The 25,900-nt window shown below is 44.7% G+C and overlaps 1 protein-coding gene across 4 annotated transcripts in view; it reads right to left on the reverse strand.

Annotated features, from left to right (window-relative positions):
• The window catches only part of CARMIL1 (capping protein regulator and myosin 1 linker 1), a 313,766-nt gene that overhangs the window by 46,357 nt on the left and 241,509 nt on the right, over window positions 1-25,900 (reverse strand). For 3 of the 4 annotated variants that reach the window (XM_040460656.1, XM_040460654.1, XM_040460655.1), the window contains 2 exons: window positions 24,998-25,085; window positions 21,684-21,833 (listed from right to left, as the gene is read on the reverse strand). In XM_040460656.1, coding sequence (XP_040316590.1) covers window positions 21,684-21,833; window positions 24,998-25,085 — 238 coding nt within the window. Of the gene's footprint in view, window positions 1-330; window positions 349-21,683; window positions 21,834-24,997; window positions 25,086-25,900 lie in introns of all 4 variants that reach the window. The other variant, XM_040460653.1, reaches the window with a different exon arrangement.

Consider the following 25,900-nt stretch of genomic DNA (forward strand, 5'->3'; position numbering starts at 1 on the left):
TTTTTTTTTTTTTTTTTTTTTTTTTTTTTTTTTTTTTTTAAACAGGAACGGAAAAGGCCGTTTTCCCCTCTTGAAAGTTGGTGCCCTCTTCATCAACACTGTGCTTGCTTTCAGGCACAGCCAGGATACTTTAAATTCATCGCCTGTTTTCTAGTTGAAGCACCTTGCAAAATGCAATCTTGCCTCTAAATTGCTGCCTGTTTCATGCAGGATCCACAGCCGGGGGACGACACTCGGTCTCCTGGGCGACCAGCCAGGCAGCACAAGCAGATGGAACACGAGACTGTAAACGAGCCCAGCCAGAAACTGCAGAGCCACCCAAATACTTACACTTGTACAGCAGAGAGTCTCCATGCAGCACAAAGGAAGGAAAAAAATATGAATGGGAGAGAGATAAAGCATTACATGAACAGCACTACAAGAAAAGGGGAGGGAGAGACACGGCTCACAAACAAACAGAAAAGCTCCATCAAAAGCCTTCATGGCAAAGGAAAAAGGCAAGAAGGAGGCCAAGGTATAATTGGCGGAAGGCATCCAACCCAGCTCTTTATAAGCAGAAGCACAATCGTAGCTTGAAAACAGCGGGAACTCCTAGAGATGTCACCTCTTTTGTTAGGTGCGTGCAGAATGCCATCTATAAACCGCAGAAGGTCCTGGCCTCATTTGGGGAATGGAGATGTCACCAGCTCCAAAGGCACGTGGCAGACACAACACTGGATGGACGCTGGAAAGCCCCATGCAGGTTTTGGTTCTTGGGCCAAAAGGCGACTCCCAGCAATAAAATGGGGACAGCGTATCTCCAAGGCACGTATAGGCATCCCTTCCGGGAGCTTTTACGTCATTCTGTACTTTGGGACGAAGTAGCTTTGAATCCATTCTCTCTCCCCATCAGTCACCAAATCTTTTCAGGAAAAGAGCTGATGCCAGATTCTAGAACAGTTACCTACCCACAGTGTTACCAATGTTGATGATACCTTATGGCTTATATTTCACACTAAATCTCTGATTCAATAAATTTTTTTAAACCTCATAGATCATCAACAGTTATTAGGTCATCTTAATACTCTGAAAATTCATAATAGTTTTTTAAAACATAACAAAAAAAGTTCAGTTGTAGAAGGTCAGGCTTTGTGAATGCAAAGTATTGGAGGGTTGGGGAGGGGGGGAGGTCCTTTCCAAATTTCTTGAAAACACATCCTGAGGCAGCCTACCTAATCCATTTTCTAGCAAGTTTTCTAGCATTTTCTAGCATTTTCTTTCAAGTTCCTTATTTTTTGTGTGCCAATTTTTCTCAATACACAACAGGATAAAGTAATGGGGGCAGATCAATTTGAGAACGTAGGTAGTCTGGGTCTGTTCAGAAAAAAGCTGACACATCAGTCAAAGGCATTCCCCATCACCATCACCACCATCACCGCCACCACCATCATCATCATCATCGTATATCTGCTTATCAGAAAGGCTGCCATCAGCAACATGCCAAGAATTCTCAGTCTCCAGACTAATTTCATACTTTATTAGGTAATTTTCTTCAAATAGATCTCATTTGAGGACTCATTAAATTAGATTGAAAACAGCCTTGCAGAATGAAAGGCAAAAAAGTAAAAATACATTTTCAAATATTCTGGAATTGCCTGAAATAACGACTCTGCTCCCCCGCAGCCCCCCTCCCCCGCCTTTAACACACATCCCTTCGAAAGCTTCCTTAAAGAGATAACTAGGGATACATACAGAAGTGAGTTACAGCCGATGGTTATGTCTCGTGAGTAATTTTAGACTTCCCTTCTTTTCGTGAAGGGTTAATTCAACAAGACAAGTGCACTGCCCCAATTATCCACCTGAAGATCATTAGAAGTGAAGGTGAGGAAACTTTCAATTGGTTCAACCCCTAAAACGACAGGCAGGCCAAAAAAACCTTCCTATCACGAGGGAAACGTGTAACAGACAACTCAATTTTTCAGTGGAACAAAGACCATCAGTTCATTCCTCTACTCCCCCTGCACACTTTTTGGAACTTGGCTAACTATATTGACTCAACATCTCCCATTACGACAAGAGAAGGTCCAGCGAGTGAAAATGGGTCATCCTCCCTCAAAAGTATGTCTCACACCCCAGGCTTTGGTATCCAAGAACTGAGCTCAAATCCTGAGTCTGCCGCTTAGGGGGTTGTGGAGGTTGGCCAATGTTTCTGTGACGTCAGACTAGTTTTCCAGTTTGTAAAACAACCTGTTGTATTAAATAAGACAAAGCGAATATATGAAACGCTTAGCACAGAGCCCGACACGGTGCCATTCCATGGCCTCACAGTGCTTCTATAACTGGTAGCGATGAGAGACATTAGAAATACTATCACTTTTCCATTTGCCTATGCCCACGACAAAGACTGGGGGTGGTGAGGACGCACGCGTAGGTAACAGACTTCTACCGAGCTGGGAACAATCTAAAAGTCTATCAAGCAGGGACATTGATGACGAAAATGAATATAGTTAAACGAGGGAATAGCAGCTAAAAGGGGAAAAAAGCAAGAAGGTTTAGGGGTAATGTAACAACATGAACAAATCTCAAAAGATGGTATCGAATGAAAAATGCGAGTTTCAGGAAGACACTTATGGCATGATGCCATTTATGTAAATCGCAAACCATAAAATAAAACCATATGTTGCTTGTGGGTATATGGATGTTTGAACATACAAAATAAATAGGAAGCGTCCAAACTCAGGACAGTGGTGCCTCTGACGAAGGCGGGAGGAGGGAGAGACTGTCGGTAGGGGTCCAACGCGGCTACAACTTTATCGGGGACGTTTTTATATTACTTAAAATTCAACAAAGGTTTACTGAGCACCCACTGTGTACCAGGCACTCTTAAGAAAGGATGGGCAGAGCAGTAAATAAGGAATCGGTCTCTGGGCTCCCAGAGTTTATATGCTGGTGTCAAAAAACTACACTGGCAAAAGGAAGGTGCTAATGTGTTAAAAGCTATCTGTTCAGATTGTTGGGGACATGAGGGTTTGGCATTTTGGGGGGTACTTTTCTGCAATTTCTCAGGAGTTCTTCAAAAAGCTGATTTAGGAACATATCAAAGTCACTGATCACTTGGTGTTTACGGATTATCTGAACTTATTTGGCAGACGCCCTAACAGAGGCTCGTCTGGGTGGCCAGATACAACCACCGTGGCCACCTCCTACACGGACAATGACAAAGGGACCGAGCCGATCATAATACTTTGAAGGCGGGAACTGATCTACTATGACACATGTCTAGAAACTTGATTCTTAAAACAGCTCGAGTTGTTTTGCACGTGCGAGTGTTTTAATAAGTGTTATGACTGCTCTACCGGGTTTCGATTTCTGCGATCTCAACGTTCAGGAGCCCCCAAAAGCCACATCAAAACAAAAACTTGCCACCACGTCTACCTCCTTCATTTTCTTTTACCATGAAACTCACAAATGAGGGATTAAAAAAAAAATTAACGGGGCGCCTGGGTGGCGCAGTCGGTTAAGCGTCCGAATTCAGCCAGGTCACGATCTCGCGGTCCGTGAGTTCGAGCCCCGCGTCAGGCTCTGGGCTGATGGCTCAGAGCCTGGAGCCTGTTTCCGATTCTGTGTCTCCCTCTCTCTCTGCCCCTCCCCCGTTCATGCTCTGTCTCTCTCTGTCCCAAAAATAAATAAACGTTGAAAAAAAAAATTAAAAAAAAAAAATTAACATGAGCCTTGATGGGGTTTACTCTATTTATAAAAAAATACACAAATGTTTCTGGCAGTTATTTTAGTATTTCCTCCAAACGGCAGCACAGGGATGGGGACTTGATGCTCAGGAACTGGCCTGAAGAAAACAAACCACTTAGTTAGAAAAATAAGGAAATGAGGGGGTTTACGTCCAAGCACAGCAATTCAGGCCCATCTGTCCAAAGACCGCAGAGGGGACTTTGGCCGCCACCTTGTCAGCCCCCAACACGTCTACAAGGATTTCAACTACAGAGAGTCACGTGGTCAAGTATATTTATTTCTTGAAAGAAGTTTAGACCAGGAACAGGAGGGGCTCCGGCAGAAATAAACCCTGTTTACAAGTTAAATCTGGCTCATGTTTCTTTTTGGTGTCTCCTCCCCACCCTGTGTCCCCAGCATTCCCAGGGGAGACAAGGTGAACATCTTCGGATGGAAAGGATAAGCCGGGATTCATTTTTGTTCGCCTCTAGAGAACCTGACACACAGTGGGCATTCAGTAACTATTTGGTCAATGAATGACGGAACTGAACCACTGCGTGAACCCAGCACCCCTCCCCCACAACTTAGATTTTTACAGACTAGGTGCAAAGACAAGAGAGAAGGAAGTAATCTATTATAAAGAAGAGTCTTGAAATTCGATAATCTTTCATGAAAAAATTTCCTGCCTGAATACCTTCTCCTACGTCACCACACATGACGGTCACACCTACCAGCAATTCCATAGTGTCCCGTATATGCGCGATGGCCCGTATGCAGATTTCCCCAGTCACCCCCCACCTGCCTGGGGCGCCCCTGCCCTGCTGGATGCAGTATCTAGGGAAGAACTCACCACGATGTGCGCTTAGGTCTCCTCAGTGTGTCTTTGTACCCAGTCCTCCTCTCCCTGCCGCCAATCCTGCCTTTCTTATCTTGGTACTTATCTTATCTTGGTACTTATCTTATCTTGGTACTGATTTCAGTTCTCTCTTGAGGAATTCAGGCCAATTGTTTCACAGACTTCCCCACATTCTCCACTTGCCTGAATGCTTCCTGGGAAATTGATTACGGTCGGCCACTTCCAGCCTGAATGCCACATGGGTGATGTGGCGAACTAATGGCTCAAGCACTGTTGGTGGCACCCAGGTCAGCTTGTTCTGCTCTTTGTCACCTAAATTTGGCCACTTCGTGAGGAGAGGACCTCCCAACCTCTCCATTAAAAGGGCACCTTTGTCCTGGGTGATTAATAAGTCTATGAGGTGATACTTTTGTTTCATGTGGATGACCCCATTTTCAAACCACCATCAACAATCCTTACCTGACTGAATGAACACAGCGAGGACTCCAAAACTGTACTTTCCTACTGCCATCACCATTCCTACATTTGCAAGGTGCCGTTTCCCTGCAAAGACCAACTATTCCTTTAAAAAGTCCTTTGTATCCTCCCCTTTCATTTTCTTAGTACTACTGCAGACTTGTGGATGTTTGAAAATTAATTCTATGTGTCATAAGCTATGACTCTCAGTATTCTTTTTGGTGCTCGGGGTGTTCCAAGGGGGGCCATTTCAATCTGGATTTTGTAGCCTTGGAAATGATCCCATTGGATTTGGAGCCAGTCCTTGCTTTGTGATACAAGATACCCTAGGCTCACCTTGTGCTTTTTGGTGTATTTTTAAAGCGGATATGGGTAATCCCTGTTTAATGAACAAGGTTACAAAAATTAAGTATTTTCTACCAGATTTTCAGCTGAGTCAATGGCCAAGGGGAGACAAACTTTAGTCATTCTTAGATGACTTATGCCCCCAAATATCTAAATAAATAGTAGTCTCGCATTTGTGGTTTAAAAAGTAATTTTTATGCATTTCCATTTTTAAGAGGTTGAGATGGTGTAGATCTCAATGAGAAAAAGAGAGATGCTTAAACCTTTCTATACTGATGGTTGGACAGTAAGTGTTTAAACTCTAGGGAGAGTGGGGGTATATAAGCCATAGTCCTGAGAGATCTGTAATAAATCTGTGTGTAAAGGGGGAAACAATATGCAGGGATTTAGTGAGGCGCTATTTCCTAGTGAACACAACATTAAATCCAGCCATCGACACCACACTTATTAACTTTGATATCCAGAGTCTCATTTCATATTAAAGTTAAAATGGCATCACGGTGTTAAAACAAAACCATTCAGGGAGCAGCACTGGTGAGAGGCTATTGTGAAAATCACAGTCCAGGACTCTTTATACGTTTACATGGTTTGTTTCCTTGTTTTCAAGACCTGCACAGTTGTTCTTTTTGTTTTGTTTTGCTTTGTTTTTTTGATGTGAGAAAATTAAAAATCCTTATCTTCCTAACTTGGTCGTGATTTCTCCAGGACATGGTTAATGGCTCACTTTTCATTCATTCTAACTCATCCTGCAACTGATGCCAAGGTGACGTTTCATATTTGAATGTTTTCTTTAAAAAACAGCTAATAATTTAATACCTTTTTGTTAAGAGCCATCCAAAGAATGCAAGCAGTTGGTACTAATTTCAAGCAAGTACCTGACCCTAAGAGCTGGTGTCAGTGTGGCTGGGCAAAGACGCACGATGCTTATTCACACAAGCACCCACTACGTGCCCCTCGTAGCATTATTATAAAAAAGAAAAGTACTTTATTGCACTATGAAGCACAATGTTATTCTAATCGTCATGAAAAGTTGAGTAACATGTTAACTTTTTTAACTGTAAAAGAATGAATAAATAATGAGGGAAAACCCCACCAAGTATTACACTTGAGAGAGCTGTTTAAGTCTGGATCTTTGGAAAATCCATGTAAAAATGGAAGGTAAGAAGGACGTGGTCAGGGGATTTGAATACTCGCCTTTGGAATGGACATTATGGTTCAGTGACATCAAAATGAATAATTAAAATTGGTCTTGGGGTGCCTGGGTGGCTCGGTTGGTTAAGCGTCCGACTTCAGCTCAGGTCATGATCTCGCGGTCCGTGGGTTCAAGCCCCGCGTCGGGCTCTGTGCTGACCGCTCAGAGCCTGGAGCCTGTTTCGGATTCTGTGTCTCCCTCTCTCTCTGACCCTCCCCCATTCATGCTCTGTCTCTCTCTGTCTCAAAAATAAATAAACGTTAAAAAAAAATTTTTTAATTGGCCAAAAAAGCTGAATGTAACACATCTACTCTGTCCACAGAATATTAACTCTACGAAGATGACAAAAATCAACAGTTAATACCACCACCATCCCCACCACCAAAAACCACATTAAATTCTGTAACAATTTACTGGTTAAAAAAACTTGAGTCAAGTCAGCTTCAGGGGTGCTAATTCAAAGGAATCGGTGATGGTTGGAGGGCCTGGTGCCTTAGGATTCTAGCTGGAGGCCTGCAGTGATCCATCAGCAATCAGGAGATCTGGTTCTTACTGGATCTCGTGGATCTCCAAGCTCTTCTAAGACTGAGTCTTAAAACTCCTTGCCCTAACTCTTCAAACCTCACGCAGAACTTCAAGATGGCTTACCAGCAAACTCTGTAAAAACCTGACCTAGCTCAGAAACCAAGGTCTTTGTCATGTTCAACTCTGTTTGATTAACCTCCCTTCTGAATGGATTCTGCAGTGAGATTCTTGAAAGAGAATGGATTCTCAAGACCTCTCTCTCTCTAAATTACAGATCGATTCGTTTGGTAGTTATCGGCTTGCAACTTTTGATCACCATTATTAACACACTCTGCTTCCTCTCTGAGGAAATCTGTCAGAAGGCAATACTGTTTGCCACTTGGGATTTTTTATTGGCTTTGCCTGCATTTTCAAAGGGAATTGAGTATTTGCAACGCAAACTATGGTGAATGGTTAGATACACTGTCTATCAAACACACATCTTATATGCCACTCGTGCTGTATTATAAACAAAGATGACTGGCTTTCGAAAGCACATGGGTGCTTTCTCCAACATTTAAGGGTTCGGTATCGAATAACCGCATACAGGTGGCCAATTTATTCAGTTTACCTGGGGAGCAGAGGCCACCTAGTATACGACTAGAAGCATCTCTGAGGTTTTGCTATGGCCACGAGAGAGGATGCTCCCAAGCCTTTTCTCGGAAAGACCTTTGGCCAGGCTGCACTGATCTGTAATTTAGAGAGAGAGAGGTCTTGAGAATCCATTCTCTTTCGAGAATCTCACTGCAGAATCCATTCAGAAGGGAGGTTAATCAAACAGAGTTGAACACGACGAAGACCTTGGTTTCTGAGCTAGACCAGGTTTTTACAGAGTTCGGCATTTGGGGATTTCAATGGAGTATTTGCTCAAGGGCTGAAACAGGTCTGAAGCTGCTTCCAGAGGAAAACTCTGGCTTGGTGGCAGGTGTCGACCCTATCACTCAGCTCTGGTTGGGCGACCCTCTGTCTGAGCAAGAGAAATGGTCACAAAGCTCAATTCTGATCATCCGATGTTGTCTGAAGCTTGCAGCCGTAGCTCCCGAGGCGAAGGCTCCTCCCTTTACCCAGCAAGCAGAACAGCTCGGCGGGCAAGCCTCGCTGGGGACTGATCCTCAACTTTGCTAGAACTTTCTTATGTGTTTTTTTGTACCCCCCCTTAACTCTGTTCACTCACTTTACCTTTGGATTTCTATTTTAGTAACTACTAAATGTGGCACCTAAAGTAGTTTCTGAAGGAAGGCAGAACATTGATAAATCCAAGAAGCAAATATACGTATCAGGGCACACATTCTAAAGTAAAATATATAGAAGAAATGCAATGCTATCTGGAGCATGGAAGTAATTTTTTTGCATCTAGTTTTCAAGCGTGATTTTCAGCGGAAATGTCAATAGGATCGTCGTCAAAAAATTACCAACGGCCAAAGCTAAAAACCATTTACTTTAAATTTTGATCTTGCTAAGGAATAGACTTGCAAGAGACGTTTGACTCCAGCCCTGGCAGATGGGAAATGCTTAAATACCAAATTCCAGCAGCAACGGTCTCCTCTGGGGCACGTTTGGGGAAACCAAGAATTTGGAAAGGCCGACTTTACTCTGAATTTCCACACGAGAGCTGAAGCATGAAGACGCACTCTAGTATCCCTCCACTATCCCTCCCGTATCCCAGATTCACATCTGAACACTGAGGCCTTCAAGTGCAGCCTCCGTTCACTTAGATGGTCCAAAGCACCAGGCAGAGCTCTGCACTGGTGTCCTTTCCTCAGTCCACCGACAGGAAGAACGAAATCCTGTGAGGACAGAAATGCCAGTCATGGAGTCATGGAGACACTGCCCACCAAGCTGTTGGTGTGAAACCCTTGTGCATGGGCTCTTCCTCACCCCAACCTCTCTAGCCTCACCTGCCAGTGACCCGGGCCAGCCCGAAGACCAGGGATGAAGCAGAGAGGGCACGGACTTGGGAATCAATGCTGAGAAGATAAAATTGGATAATGCGGTGGAGGGGCTGGAGGGCTTCCTAGGCTAAGAGGGTCAAGGAAACAGGCGGTTGGGTTGAGACCTGGACGGTGGGAAGAAAGTAGCTGTGGGAAGATCTGGTGAGGGGTGTTCCAATCGAACAACAGCTGGGACGGGAAGCCAGGCGAGTTCTAGAGAAAAGCAGTAAGGGCCACAGAGGCTGGAGGGAAGTGAACAAAGGGGGAGAGAGCAGAACCAGGTGGAGAGAGAGAGAGAGGCAGGGGTCTTGCAGACCATGAGGAAACTATATCTATTCTGGGTGCAACGGGAAACCATCAGAGGGTGTCACCTAAGACACCAGAAAGGTCCTGGGAGGAGGGGCAGGGGCTGGCGGGTAAGGTTGATGTCTCGCATCAGGACGAGGCACGCATGGGGGTGGGGGTGGGGGGCGCGAAGGCTCTGTTTTGGACTCACTGAGACATCAGATGGCAAGTAAGAGGTTGAACACACAAGCCTATAGTTAGAGGTAAAATGAGATACATGTCATGAACGTAGGAAGAAAAGGGGTCAGAGCCGGGGATCCTGTAAGCATGTCTACACCGCAGCTGCGCACGTGGGCCACCAGCTCACCTGGCTGCTGAGCCCAGTCACATCCACAGTCCCAACTGGACAGCTCAGTCGGGGCCTTGCTGGCACCTCAACTCAGCACGTCCACTTCTGTCAAGACCTGCCGTTCTCGTGTATTCCCCAGCTTCAGAGACTCCCTGCTACCTTAAAAATAAACAATAAATTGGGGCGCCCGGGTGGCTCAGTCGGTTGAGCGTCCGACTTCAGCTCAGGTCACGATCCCCCAGTCTGTGAGATCAAGGCCCCGCGTCGGGCTCTCTGCTGTCAGCGCAGAGCCCGCTTTGGATCCTCTGTTCCCCTCTATCCCTCCCCGGTCCCCACTTGTGCTCTCTCTCTCAAAAGTAAAGTATATTTAAAAAAAATTTTTAGAGAAAGAAAAATATATATATAAACAAGCCAACCCTTCGCAGGACCCGCAAGATTCTGTGATAGGGGCTCCAGCCTCCTCAGCCCCTACCCCTTGTCCCCACTATACCCAAACACTACACAGGTCCTCAGTCTACAACGTTCTGTCCCCGCTCTGAACCTCTGTGTGCTGCTCTCTCCGCTAAATTTAGTCACTTTCCTCCCGGTCAACTTCTGTCTCAGATGCCATCCCTCGCCGTAGCAACAGTTCCGAGGGCCTACTATGTGCCAGGCGTGACGCTCAGAACCTTCCTCCGGGACGCCTTCCTTGGCAACACCCCTCCCCCAGGCCGGGCGGGGCCCCCCTTCTCCACACCTTCCACAGCAAGTTGCACGCTCCGCCAATGCCCCCTCCCACCATACCTAATATTTCACCGCATTAATGCACAGCCACCTCAAGCCAAAAACGAGCTGAGACCCGTTTAGAACGGCAAGATGCAGGGGGAAAAAAACAGAGTGAATCAGGACTAAGAATAAAATAATAAAGCTCGATTGAAGGCTGAAAACAACCAACTATATTTCTTCAGACCCTGAACCCTTTTTTTTTAGGTCAAGTGTACGTGGAGCTCTGAGGCCCTCAACCAGAGTTAGGCATAAGCCACGGAGCACCTGATGGTGTTCCTGAGACCCACAGCACACCCCGCTGGTGTTCCAGAGACCCACAGCAAATCGGCGGCTCAGGATTTTCACGATCCTTGATAAAGACCTGCATTTTCTTCTGCACGTACTTGTCACGAAGGCATCTGGGGATGAGGTGAACAGGGACCTCGACGTGTACGGGGGACACGTCCAACACGTATGTGGTAACAAGGTTTACCAGGCTAGTTATGAAGGTGGCCCTTGTGACATAGTACAGAAGCACGCGTCAGGAAGAGCCACTGTACAGAGGCCCACAACAGAGGAAGGAAGGGGGCGAGCCTGTTTGGTGGAGACCTCCAGGGCAGCGTATCTTCGCCCACCCGTGCATCTCTGACCCTCGGCATGCAGGGAGGAAAGACTAGGTCAGGGCGTTCGCGCCAGGGGCACGTTGAAACAGCGGACAGCGAGGCTTCTGTAGATGAATGTTGCTCCAACTTCTTTGTGAGCCATCTTTTCTTTTCTTGTTAAGTTTTATTTATGTATTTTTAGTAATCTCTGCACCCTACATGAGGCATGAACTCACGACCCCGCGATCAAGAGTCACGTGATCTTTGGACTGAGCCAGCCAGGCGCCCCAGACTGTGACCCACTTTATATATTGAAATGTATTTTATGTCACGAGCTAACGTATGGGTCCACGTGTGTGTAACTGAAACACACATTTGGTGCGATCTGACACTTTGCCTTCATTCTTTATACTTCATTTCTGAGGAGCTTTCTTTTTTTTACCTCCTGGTCAAATCAATACATTGATTTCATGAGTCAGTCGGTTGCAAGATGCACTCAGTACTGATTCAAGTCTTTCCAGATGGCCTCGTTTCTGTGGCAGGCCCCCGTCCTTCCGCACCCAAGCAAACGCGTGTGGGGTTTACAGCGGGGGTGGCTCTGAGATGGCCGGAACCCGCTTGGCCACTTTGGCCTTTCAGGGTAGCAAACGTGCGGGAGACAGATTGGTTCCTTCACCTCCCGAGCCGAGAATACCATACACAATGGAGGAACAATAAGCATTTGTTGAATGACTGGGTGGCCCTCTAGTCTACATTTTTAGTTCAGGCAGTCATCACTACCTAAGACTTCATCGATGAGAAATACTTCTATCTCCTCCCTGGGCACTTCTGGCACCAACCACCTTGTTCTAGCATTTTCCTGCCCTCCATTCCTGGGTTGGCAAGCCCCCTTTAAGGACTGCTCACCTTCTTGTTCTTTACGCAGACACACACACACACACACACACACACACACACACACACACACAGTATCTGAAGACACGGTTTTCTATGAATCGAATGTTGTTTCCTTCATCCTGCAGGGATTTGGTCTTTGTTTTCCACTGGCAAGCAGTGATCGTTTGGAGCTTTCCGACAGGAGAGACATTGTTGAAACAAACATCCACATTCACTGTGTACTCTGCAAACATGAGGTTTCTAAGGGCTTCAAAGTGGGACCAATCCTAGAGCAATTATTTTATCTAATACCGGTTCTACTGTACTATCCCCAGGAGCTCCTAAATCTGTGATTGCTTGTAAGGGACTTAACTAGTTAGGACTTTACTTAAAAAAATGTCCTGTTTAAGGGAAGTATAAATTCACATCTCTATCATCCACAAACACACACAAACAGGTGAACAATGCAAGGTTTTTGTTTGTCTCATCAATCCGCAGGCTATCAGAGTCATTTGCTTAATTTCACTCATGAGGGAAACCAAAATTATCTTTTCTAATCATCACCGCATGTCAGAGTTAAGCTCTTAAGAATCATCGTATCCACTCTGCAAGTCAGATGCCCAGCAAGTGGATGCTGATTTTGGAATGCCCTGACTCATCACAACTAGTTAATGTTCTAAGCCGTTTTATGGGGGGGATTCATTAAGTCCTCCCCATTTTTTCCCCCAGGAGTTCGGTTCATCCTGGGAGCTGTGGGGCTTTTCTGTTAGCTACAGGGAGAAGTAGGGGGTCCTCGTCATCCCAGGAATGGCCGTAGACAGGAGGGGTGCCACAGGGATTTCCCACGGGGTCTCCTTTGTCTCTTGGGGATTCCTGAGGGTGGTCGGTGTTGTGTGTTGGGCTTTTTTAAAAAGGTGTATGGGGCAGAGCTCTAGGAAGCTTCCTGGAATACGGCCTCTGCAAACAGTATTCCTACCAGTTAAAAATGAAAAGATTAAGAAATCCCTGTGGATCCCCAGGGAGCAGTGACCTCTCTGGGGATTTGCGGGGTGCCTCTGGCACTTCCACAAAGGCCCACACAAAAATTACTAGACACTCTGAGGAACCTTCAACACCCATTCTGGCTGAGCTATACAGGCTGTACTTAGTTTTGCAAGCCACAATTTGGAAATCAAGAGGTTTTCGTAGGTTGCATTCTAGTGATTAAAAGGTTAAATCTCCATTTTCCAAAGCGATATCATTAAGAAAATGACATTACAGAATACATAAAATTATAAGAGGAAACTGACAACTAGCACTTGAACAACTTCCTGCACATACTTAACATGAGCGCAACTAATTTAAATGAGATAGGGACTCGGTAACCTGCCCTCGGCAGTAAGAGATGACTTCCAACGAATAACTGCTGGTACTTGACGGTGAGGTGATCTGCTTCTAAAAAGTAGAATTTTGACCAAGACAAATGGATCTTCGCTACATTTTAATCCGTATTTAAAAGCTTAAAAATCATATGTTAGAATTCAAGGCTGAATTTGTTAAGGGAAGATAATGTATTTTGTCATTGAAAAAAAGGATTCAAAAGATGTACTCCATAATAATTCAAGCCTTTTAAAACTCTTTTCCTAGGAAATAGCAGTCAGGAGATGAACTGCTCCCCTGCATGAGTATCTTTTGATTTAAAACTGGTAGGACGCTCATTAGAATAACCGAAAGAATTATATACAATTAGTGAGCGAGTTACGCCAAGGAGCAGACACTGGCTCTCTACCCACTTGGCACACTATCGTGAACCGTGAGCTTCCGCGGTTTTTATAAAGGTAGCAGACTATAGACAGGGACAGATCTTGAGAAATAACTGATCAATAGAATGCGAACTACATCCTTCAATATCCCAAAGGCCGATGACAAAGTGAAATTGAAAGAGACAGCTGGGAATAGGGATTTCCTAGGAGCACCTGATTGCAGGGAAAAAACAGATGGTCTACGGACAATAAAGAGGCTAAATAAATACACATTTCAGCATGACATGGAAGCCGTGTGCACAGGGATGATAAGCATCTAGGAAAGGTAATTAATCACTGTCACCAACAAAATAAAGCATGGAAAGGCAAGGGATATTCCAGGTAAGTCCAAAGCAGGCAGACTCATTTCCAACAATTGAGTGTATCAGCTTTTTCTTTTAACGTTTATTTATTTTTGAGAGGCACAGAGAGACAGAGAGCAAGCTGGGGAGGGGCAGAGAGAGAGGGAGACACAGAGTCGGAAGCAGGCTCCAGGCTCCGAGCTGTCGGCACAGAGCCCGACGCGGGGCTCGAACTCACGAACCGAGAGATCATGGCCAGAGCTGCAGTCGGAAGCTTAACCGACTGAGCCACCCAGGTGCCTCTTGACAAAGCTGTTTTCATTAATGGTTAAAAACTGTACAGGGTGCCTGGGTGGCTCAGTCGCTTAAGCGTCTGGCTTGGGCTCAGGCCATGATCTCTCGGTTTGTGAGTTCGAGCCCCGTGTCGGGCTCTGTGCGAACAGCTCGGAGCCTGGAGCCTGGAGCCTGCTTCCAACTCTGTGTCTCCCTCTCTCTCTGCCCCTCCCCTGCTTGCCGTCTCTCAAAAATAAATAAACATTAAAAAAAATTTAAAAGAGGGGCGCCTGGGTGGCTCAGTCGGTTAAGCGTCCAGCTTCGGCTCAGGTCATGATCTCACAGCTCGTTACTTTGAGCCCCGCGCTGGGCTCTGTGCTGACAGCTTGGAGCCTGGAGCCTGCTTCGGATTCTGTGTCTCCCTCTCTCTCTCTCTGCCCCTCCCGTACTCACACTCTGTCTCTGTCTCTCTCTCTCAAAAATAAACATTAAACAAATTTAAAAGAAAAACTGTAGGCTTACATTATGGTCATACAGCACACGTCTTTCATTTGTGTTTGTTTCTGTTCACATACGAATTTAATCTGGAATTAGTAAGCAGATATTTTACATCAAGCAATCTCACTTAGGATTTGATTTTGGATATAAGACATATACCGTATATGACATCCATATACTGATTCTAGTAGACTGGTTAAACACGCAGACTATGATACCCAAATCTGCCTTTGGGTGGCCTCAAGGTAACTTGGACAAGGTACTTAACTCTTCCATGCCTCAGTTTCCCCACTTGTTAAACACAAGATATGCATGATATTTATCATTCACAGCTTGCTGTGAGGACCAAACTAGTTACTATTCACAGAGAGCTTAGAATAATAGCACCTAGCACATTTTAAGTACTACATACACCTGAGTGTTAAATAAATGAAGACGATGACTTTTTAAGCCATCTGATTTTGTCTGAAGTAAAGCAACATCAGATCCCTGGGGCTATGAGAGTGGACACCGGCTGGAAAAAGTCAGCAGGTTATTCTAGTAATTCTTGCTCCACCCGGGCCCTCCCCATCCCCCATGACACCCATGACTTGAACGAGATCACTTATTACTTTCTTTCTAGCTAAAAGAAAAAGAAAAAAAAGATGATTATTTGATTGATAGATGACTGAACACGGTTTTCTAACTCTGCCCTTTTATTTAAAGAAAACTGCCTTTTCCTTCAATAACTGCTAAGTTAAGGCTGATTAGCAGGTCTCAGGCATTCCCCCAGCAGCCAAGGGGCCTCTCAATCCATTCACTCACCCTTATTTCAACCCTCACTTAGTCAAAGAGTAAGTTTAAGAAATCAGTCATTTACATTATCGTTTCCATCTCCAAAAAGGCAATCCCTCAACTAATATAAATTTCTACCTCTAATTTATGGTGCTAAACCTTCCCTAGTGGGATTATAACTATAGATTCTTTAAAGAGACGTAAGCACCGATATGGAACTGACTCCTGGACCAGGGAGAAATGGAAGAAAACAGGATGATAAGATATCTGGAGATGGGGTTTGACAAAAAGAGATGCCCAGATTTTCAACTAAGTTTGTTAAAGAGATGTTCAAAAATAGATTTAGCAGATGTCACGAGCATCACAGGCCAAAATATGCCAGGATCATGAATCTGGAAGCAGAATCTCTAAGTAGAAGGTCGGTGAGTCGTCCAAGTCACTTTGGAATGTCCTAGGGAAAGTGTCCCCGGGTGCTGGGCTATCAACAGACATTTCAGACAATAGTAAAGTGCCACTCGACAGCACAGCCCTCCAGCTCTACGTGTGGCACAGATTCCACCCGCCAGGGTGGAATCCCACGTGGGAAAGGCTGTAGGCAGACATGGATGCACTCGTGCGTCTGGGAACTTTCCACACCACAGTTAACCCCATGTCCTATCTTCCTGGATCGTGTAAGCCAGAAATGCTGCCAAGGCACAGGCACAGGCTCATTTACAAAACCAAAACCTGGGTGCCTGGGAAGCTCAGTTGGTTGAGCATCCGACTTCAGCTCAGGTCATGATCTCATGGTTTGTGAGTTCGAGCCCCACCTCGGGCTCTGTGCTGACGGCTTGGAGCCTGGAGCCTGCTTCGGATTCTAGGTCTCCCTCTCTCTCTGCCCCTCCCCTGCTCGCATGCTGTCTCTCTCAAAAAATAAACATTAAAAAAAAAAAAAAAAAAAGAACACCAAAACCAAGTAAAGTTCTCTCCCTTGGAAATTCGTACTTGAAACCTTTTAAAACGGCACCACATGAGGACCACAACGTGAATACTTGGAAATGGACGTCAGTGAGAAAATGATTTGCCACTGTGATTACGACAGGTGGCATGGCAGGTAATTTTCAAAGGCGAAACAAATCCTCTTTGGCTTGTAAATTAGCCCTGAATTTGTGCCACTGGCTCAGGGTAAAGAGCCCAAAAGCTCAGAAAATTGATTTTCTTTAGGAGAGGGATCCCGGCGGTAGAGGAGCAGCGTATACTGCTATCCGTGGCTTCGAATCGAGGGTGAGGCTGTGCGTATCGAGACACTCGTTACAGCGCAAATGTGATGCGCACCTTCTACACACACACGTTCTCTCTCATTAAACTACCAGCGAACTCAGCCCGGGTTTCCTGCTACTTGACAAGTCGTTAGCTCAGTTAAAACAATGATTAAACGCATTAGTCGGAGCAGGGAAAAAATGCCATCTTCACGACTTAAAAAAATCCTGCCCACGTATCTGCCTTTTTATAGAAAGCTCCATCCTGCACTTCTGTCACACGCTCGACACCGAACGCCCGGCTCCGTCCCACGATTCAACAGGGGCTCATGTCAGCAACGGCCCTCAATGCTTGCTGGCGGTCGGAACCCGGAGGAGACCACCCTTCCAACGGGTCATCCTCGGACGAGGCTCTGCGAGACCTCCACCTACTCCTGCTTCCTGTGTGTCACGGCAACAGGAACGGTTTTTGTAAAACAGAAGCCACTCCGTGCCGGGTACGCCTGCGGTGTGGTTTGCCCTTTCGTCCCGATGGTAGTCTTGCACGTCTGTTTTAAAATATAATCGGCATCTGCATCTTTAAAAAAGGGTATGTGGGGCTCCTGGGTGGCTCAGTCGGTTGAGCGTCCGACTTCGGCTCAGGTCATGACCTCTCGGCTTGTGGGTTGAGCCCCGCATCGGGCTCTGTGCTGATGGCTCAGAGCCTGAAGCCTGCTTTAAATTCTCTCTCTCCCTCTCTCTCTCTCTCTGCCACTCCCCTGCTCATGCTGTCTCTGCCTCTCTCAAAAATAAATAAACTTTGGGGCGTCTGCGTGGCTCAGTCGGTTGAGCGTCCGACTTTGGCTTGGGTCACGATCTCTCGGCTTGCGGGTTTGAGCCCCGCATTGGGCTCTGTGCTGATGGCTCAGAATCTGGAGCCTGCTTTGGATTCTGTGTCTCCCTCTCTCTCTTCCCCTCCCCTGCTCATGCTCTGTCTCTGTCTCCCTCAAAAATTAATAAACACTGGGGCACCTGGGTGGCTCAGTCGGTTAAGCGTCCGACTTTGGCTCAGGTCATGATCTTGCAGTCTGTGGGTTCAGGCCTCGCGTCAGGCTCTGTGCTGACAGCTCAGAGCCTGGAGCCTGTTTCAGATTCTGTGTCTCCCTCTCTCTGACCCTCCCCAGCTTGCGCTTCGTGTGTGTGTGTGTGTGTGTGCGTGTGTGTGTGTGCGCGCGCGCGCATGTGCATGTGTGCATGTGTATACGTGTCTCTCTCAAAAATAAGTATTTAAAGGGGCGCCTGGGTGGCTCAGTCGGTTAAGCGGCTGACTTCGGCTCAGGTCATGATCTCGTGGTCCGTGGGTTCGAGCCCCGCATCGGGCTCTGTGCTGACAGCTCAGAGCCTGGAGCCTGTTTCAGATTCTGTGTCTCCCTCTTTCTCTGACCCTCCCCTGTTCATGCTCTCTCTCTCTCTGTCTCAAAAATAAATAAACGTTAAAAAAAAATTTTTTTTTAAATAAAAATTAAAAAAAAAACCAAAAAATTAAAAAAGGTACAAACTTCTAGTCATCAGATAAACAAGTCCTAGGAATGGAATATACCTAATACACTGTAATACCATAATATACTGTAAGTACTGTTAATACCCACTGCACATTTGAAAATTGCTAAGAGTACATGGTAACAGTTATCACAAGGAACAAAAAATGTATAACCACAGGGGCGCCTGGGGGGCTGAGACAGGTAAGCGACTGACTCTTGATTTCAGCTCAGGTCACGATCTCACAGTCATGGGATCAGGCCCCGCATCAAGCCCCACATCAAGCCCTGTGTCAGGCTCTGTGCTATCAGCTTGGAACCTTCTTGGGATTCGCTCTCTCTCTCTGTCTCTCTCTGCCCCTCCCCAGCACTCACTCGCACAGTCTCTCTCAAAAATAAATAAGCTAAAAAAAATTCATAAATGTTGTGATGGAAGTTAACTGAACTTCTTGTGGCCACAATTTCACAACATATACATGTGTTCAATCATCATGTTGTACACCCTCAAAAGTAAAACAATGTCGGGCCGCCTGGCAGTCTCAGTACAGCATGCGACCCTTGATCTCAGGGGTTATGAGTTCGAGCCTCACATCGGGTGCAGAGTTACTTTAAAAGTAAGTAAGTGAATAAGACTAAAACAGTGTTACATGTCAATTACATCTCAAAAAATAAATTGAAAGAAAGATTCTTCTCCTGTACTCTTATTCCACCCCCTTTATTTAAGGAGACCCGAACCCCCTTTTTCTTTCTTTCCCATGACAAAACCAAATCAATCAAACAAAAACAAAGTTTATACAATTAAACAGTAGCTAAGCCCGTCTTTCTTAGCCAACACGCCTTCATCCTAAACCACTTATCAGTGCAACCAAATATATCTTACTAGCTCATGTTTTCTTTACTCCTTCCCAACCCAGACAGGACCAAATAATTCTGGCAGGAAATGTGATATGTAGAGATAATTTTGAATTTTGAATTCAAATCTATTTCCTATTACAAAGTTATTTTCTTTTAGGGTTAGCCTAAGAGCTTTCTGGAGTAATTACCCAATGTTAACTTCCATTGCCTATGCCAACAAAATAAAAAATACTTACTAGGGATACATTTTACAATATACTAGCTAAGCAACTTTTTAAAAACCCGATAATGCCCTCGACATAGACCAAATACACTTACAAACACTCACATAGCAAATTATTTGTCATCTTTAGTTATACAAGAATGCTATTTGGAATCTGGATTCTATTTTAGGCTTTCTTTGCTAGCCTTCCTGTACACAATAGGGTTTCACCTGGAGGATACTCAACTATTTTACTCATCGCCTTTAACAGATAACAGTGGTCTATAAATAAGGAACTACTTAAAGCATTATATTTTCCCCTGGGCTAGAAAAATAATAGCGGCCACGTCAGATCCTTGGTTTTAGAAGTTAGAAACAACTATCATTCCTGACAGTCGCTGAATACAAAAAATTACTAGAATTATTAGCTGATGCAGAAACATTTGGGCAAAGAGGTAGCCCGGGTACTCCCAGGAGCATTCTCTCAGATTACAAGGAATTCCTACAAAATGAATTATTTTAGGGGCGCCTGGGTGGCGCAGTCGGTTAAGCGTCCGACTTCAGCCAGGTCACCATCTCGCGGTCCGTGGGTTCGAGCCCCGCGTCGGGCTCTGGGCTGACGGCTCGGAGCCTGGAGCCTGCTTCCGATTCTGTGACTCCCTCTCTCTCTGCCCCTCCCCCCTTCATGCTCTGTCTCTCTCTGTCCCAAAAATAAATAAACGTTGAAAAAAAATTTTTCAAAAAAAAAAATAAAAATAAAAATAAATGAATTATTTTAGTGAAACATACAAATATTGAATACAGAGGCACATACAACTGTTTTCGTGCTAAAGCAGGAAGCAACTGTACTAATGATACACGTTTTAAAATACTGACATCGAAACTTAAGTAAAACTGTCCTCAGAGGAAAAAACAGTATCAACAGGCCAAACACTCTGGTTATGTGGCCAGACGGACACCACACGTGAAGTTCCGGCAGTGAAGAAGGAATCAAGACCTATTGCTACGTATACACCGTGCGCACAATCCATCTTCTGAAGCACATGGGCTCAACGGAATTAAACAGAATATAAACGAAACAGGAAGTGCAAATTTAAGAGTATACCCCCCAAGTTACGCACATTAAAAACAGGAAGAAGCAACAGAGACAAAAAAAAGTCTAGGACCAAGAAAGAACTATTACCCTACTATTTTGTTTTGGAAACAGTCCTCCCCACTTTTTTTCATGGCATTTATTTAAAAATGCTTTCCTGTCACAAATGAGCTTCCGAAGTTAAATAGTCAACTTCTCCTAAGTAACTTGGGAATTTTTCCACTGTGGCTAGAGGGACAGATCCAAGATTTATGCTCACTGAGACTTCTACAACTTTTTCTTGAAAGGGGTATGGATGCCGTACTCTTTAAGGAAAGTTTTAAGAAACAAAATACAAGCAAAGGGAAAAAAGAGAGAGAGAGAAAGACACACACACAAACTAAGAAACAGACTCTTAACTACAGAGAACAAACTAATGGTGACCGGTGGGGAGGTGGGTAGGGGATGGGTGACAGAGGGGACAGGGATTAAGGAGGGCACTTGCCATGATGAGCAGTGGGTGTTATACGTAAGTGCTAAATCACTAAATTCTACTCCTGAAACTAGTATTGCACTGCATGTTAACTATACTCGAATATAAAACAGAATAGAATAGAACAGAATAGAATAGAATAGAATAGAACAGAACAGAATAGAACAGAACAGAACAGAATAGAATAGAACAGAACAGAATAGAACAGAGCAGAATAGAGCAGAACAGAATAGAATAGAACAGAACAGAAAACAACAGAACAGAACAGAATAGAACAGAACACAACAGAATAGAACAAAATAGAACAGAACAGAAAACAACAGAACAGAATAGAACAGAATAGAACAGAAAACAACAGAATAGAATAGAATAGAACAGAATAGAACAGAACAGAAAACAATAGAATAGAATAGAATAGAACAGAACAGAAAACAATAGAACAGAATAGAACAGAATAGAACAGAAAAGAATAGAATAGAATAGAATAGAATAGAATAGAATAGAATAGAATAGAATAGAATAGAATAGAATAGAATAGAAGTTGTACAGAATTACAAATCCAAAGTAAGGTGCAGGGCCTCAGCGGGGCCTGAAGCTTCAGCCTTACTGACCTCATTAACGGTCTCCGTGAGCAACAAGTTTCCGAAAGGATGGCTCCTGGGAGGGAGTTTTGTTTGGTCTGGTTTGCAAAGGTGAGATTTTTCCGACCATCAGATCGGCGGCGAGCGCCCAGTGGTGATGGGGTGACGGGATCGCCCAAGGGTGCGTCTTACCATACAAGCGTCCAGATCTTCTAAATGATCCATCTCCGCGAGCTCCTCCGCCGTGAGGACGGAGCGTTTGGCTGGCTTCTCCTCGGCCAGCTCAATCTCTGAGGACTCCGGCTGGGGAAGGGTCCTGCCCCGTCTGCTGAAATGCTCAGCCTGAGAGAGTCAAGACGGGCCCAAAGAGGAAAAAGCACAGAGGCAAGGGGAGAGCAGGTGAGCCGAATTCTGGAAGATACCTTCCACAAGGCGGCGCGGTGACTGTGCTTAATCCACTCACACCTGAATAACTTACCTCTTACTATCTTTCTTCGGAGGGTGAACGGTTTGAGGCAAGAAATACCAAACCTGCCTTAATAAATGAGAATACGTAGTCGAGAAGAAAAAAAGGCATGTCCTTTTTATAAATTTTATTTCAAATTTCCTCTGAAATAATTTCTTGCTCTAGTCAGTGTTTTAAAAGTATCTAATGAGGGGAAATAAAATGATTCCAACCTTCACTATTTTTTTATTTTTTTAAATTTTTTTTTTCAACGTTTATTTATTTTTGGGACAGAGAGAGACAGAGCATGAGCGGGGGAGGGGCAGAGAGAGAGGGAGACACAGAATCGGAAACAGGCTCCAGGCTCCGAGCCGTCAGCCCAGAGCCCGACGCGGGGCTCGAACTCACGGACCGCGAGATCGTGACCTGGCTGAAGTCGGACGCTTCACCGACTGCGCCACCCAGGCGCCCCAACCTTCACTATTTTTAAAGGCTGAGAGGAAGGAAATTGCTCACAAAACTAATTGCTGCTGGCTTTTTTCACGTAATGAATACCATATCGGATAGGATTTACTAATTTCCCATGTTATGCTTTAAGTAACCCTAAAAAATCTAATGGTAAGAGGCAGAATAAACTGGGCTGAAATTAATGAACTCTAGGGTTGAGCTGGTTCATCACCAGCAACTTTGATTCAATTCTTTTGAAATGACGAGAACCACGGGGCGCCCGGGTGGCTCAGCCGGTTAAGCATCCAACTTCCGCTCAGGTCAGGATCTCAAGGTTCGTGGGTTCGAGCCCCGCGTCGGGCTCTGTGCTGACAGCTCAGAGCCTAAGGCTGCTTTGAATTCTGTGTCTCCCTCTCTCTCTCTGCCCCTCCCCTGCTCGAGCTCTTTCTCTCTCAAAGATAAATAAACATAAAAAAAAAAAGTTTTTTTTAAACGTTGAGGACCAGTTGACAATACTACAGAAGCTCTGGGTATACTCTCAACTTCAAATGGAGAAAGTATTAAGTACTTGGAATGCCTTTGAAAACAAAATTTCATCTTTTAGATACTATTTCTTTCACACAGCAGTTAAGCTCTCTTCTTATAATCTAAATTAGCAGAGTATTAAAATACAGCTCAATACAAAAGAACACCCACACAATTCTTTTTTAAACTGTAAAAAGAAAATGTCAATATTTTCCGACTAAATGCTTCAAAGAAAGACAAATTAAAAAAAAAAGTGAAACATTCCACCTTTCAGTGTGGGTGCTCGCATGCGGTCATGTTGACACAATGTCAAGTGGGCATTTTGAGACTGTCCCTGCAGCCGTGGGTTATAAACTGTTTCTGTAAAGGACGCTCCATAGATTTTTTTTTTGCTTTTGCTTATTTAAGAAAGAAAAAGTCTTGGGGTGTCTGGGTGGCTCAGCTGGTTAAGTGACCGCCTCTTGATTTGGGCTCAGGTCACGATCTCACTGTTCGTGGGGTCGGGCCCCGTGTTGGGCTCTGTGCTGAGAGAGCCCAGCCTACTTGGGATTCTCTCTCTCCCTCTCCTTCTTTCTCTGCCCATTCCTACTGCATGCACACTCTCTTCCTCTCTCTCTCTCAAAATAAATAAACTTAAAAAAAAAGAAAGAAAGAAAGAAAAAGTCTGGTTTGGGGGCTCTAAACAATAACTGTGCCATAAACTAGAAACTAGTGCTTCCTAAATCCTCTGTGGTGATGAACCAGTTTTTTGTATTTCCAATTTGCCACAAACCAGTTTACTGATAAAAAAACAATAAAAATAAAACAGTGGGGCGTCTGGGTGGTTCAGTTAAGCATCTGACTTCAACTCAGGTCACGATCTCACGGCTCGTGAGTTCGAGCCCCGCGTCGGGCTCTGTGCTGACAGCTCGGAGCCTGGAGCCTGCTTCGGATTCTGTGTCTCCCTCTCTCTCTGTCCCCCCCTCCACTCGTGTTGTGTCTCTCTCTCAAAAATAAATAAACATTAAAAGAAAATTAAAAAACAATAACACATTGGAAAAATAACATGTTTCGTATTATGGCCATTTCAAATTGCTCTAGAAGTTTCTCCATGTTTCCTCGTGGTTGAACCTCGTCAGGGACTGGTGCCCATCGGTTGGTGGGCCAGCTCTAGTCCACATCACCGCTGGAGATGTCTGTTCTACCTTCCATTTTTAGAGGACAGCCTTATGCCTTTTTCTGAAATGAGTTTTTCAAAATATTCACATCGTCTGCCTTGCGGAGAAGAAGCGGCTACCGTTGCCGTTCCTGTGGTGTTCTCTGGTGTCACCAACAATTCAGTGCCCTAAGACTGGGTATCTCCAGCCTGCACAGTTAACCTGAAACGCTTCACTGGGGAAATGTCAGAACTCACTTCAGAGATCCGCACCGCATCACGTTGCTATTATGTTAGAGACACAAGATACAACAGTAACAAAACCTTCATCTGTGCCTCAGAGGACTTCCTGAAGTTCAAAACACCTGAAGGTGCTGATGTATTTTTTATACGCACCGATATTGGAAGTAAAGTCTTCTACCTTGGTAAAACCAGTCTCCAGATAAAGAAAATTGATCTCTTTACCTCAGTTATATCCAAGAGGCCTGGCTGGACGCTCAGCGGCTATCAATCCCTAGAATGTGTCCATTTCACTCTTGCCTTTCTTTGGTCTCCAAACATTTCATTTCCCCGGCCTCATGTCTTCAAGAATATTCCATTCTCAAATTATCATATCAGAGACCAACAAAATAAGCACACAAAGATGAAATAATCTAAAATATCTTTAGATCCCAGTCTCCGCATTATTTCCTAACAAAACCCTTGACCTGCATTATAAGCGGATGAAATTTCTGGATACCATCACTTCTGCTTCTCTCCCTGCCATGCCTTCTGGAGAAATTCTAGCATGCTCTAGAATGTCTGGAAGAAACGTAGGAGCAAAGGTAGGGTCTTGGCCCACAGGGCTGCGAAGGAGTGAAACGTAGAAAGGAAGCCATATCCCCAAACTGGAGCCTGCCCTGCATCATGGCAGACGACAACGGAAGTCCCACTCAAGATGTCCATGGCACTCACCAGTTTATGATGGCAGTGTGAGAGCGCATCCAGAATCTCGTCCACAATCCGATCAGACAGGAAGGAGGCCACTGTCAGCTTCACTTCACTGTGTGGACATCAAAAGCACATGGTAGCAATTTCATCTGTGCGAGGGGAAAACACCACCCACCCCGACGCTCTGTTGGTAAGGTCAACTGTGATTCTGTTTCCGTCTTTGGAAACAGGATGTAAGGAGGTGTGAACGGGGCCAAGGATTCCCAAAAATAAGCCTTAAACACTGCCATAAACACACAGGTAACAGACTTTCTTTACCAATTTCAACCTGCCTCTGTAATTTCAAAACTCAAGATTTAGTGGGAGAAATGGAAAACATCTGGATCAAGACAAACTTAATGGGAACCATGTGCCATGTGGCAAGGAACAATTCATCCATTGACATAAATGCAAACAAACCCGGGCTGGAGTAAATTAAGAAAGTCTGATTGTTGAACTCTGGTTATTACTTTATTTATTTATTTTTTTCCTCTTTGAGATCTTATTTTATTTTATTTTATTTTATTTTATTTTTATTTTTATTTAAATTCACATCAGTTAACATCCGGTGTAGTATTGGTCTCAGGAGTAGAACCTGGGGATTCCTCACTTACATATAATACCCAGTGCTCATCCCAACAGGTGCCCCCCTCCATGCCCACCCCCCCATTAGCCCATCCCCGCCCCCCTCCAGCAACCCTCAGTTTGTTCTCTGTATTTAAGAGTCTCTTATGGTTTGCCTCCCTCTCTGTTTCTGCCTTAATTTTGTTATTACTTTAATATGCATTTCCCCCACCTTGAAAAAAAACTTTTTGCCAACCAAATGGTACCACATTGAACTGCTTTTGCCTTCAAACTATTATAAACTCACTGTTCTCTTGCCTTTGA

This window comes from Herpailurus yagouaroundi, unplaced genomic scaffold, assembly GCF_014898765.1.
Source record: "Herpailurus yagouaroundi ecotype Mexico unplaced genomic scaffold, PumYag 250, whole genome shotgun sequence".
NCBI lineage: Eukaryota > Metazoa > Chordata > Mammalia > Carnivora > Felidae > Herpailurus > Herpailurus yagouaroundi.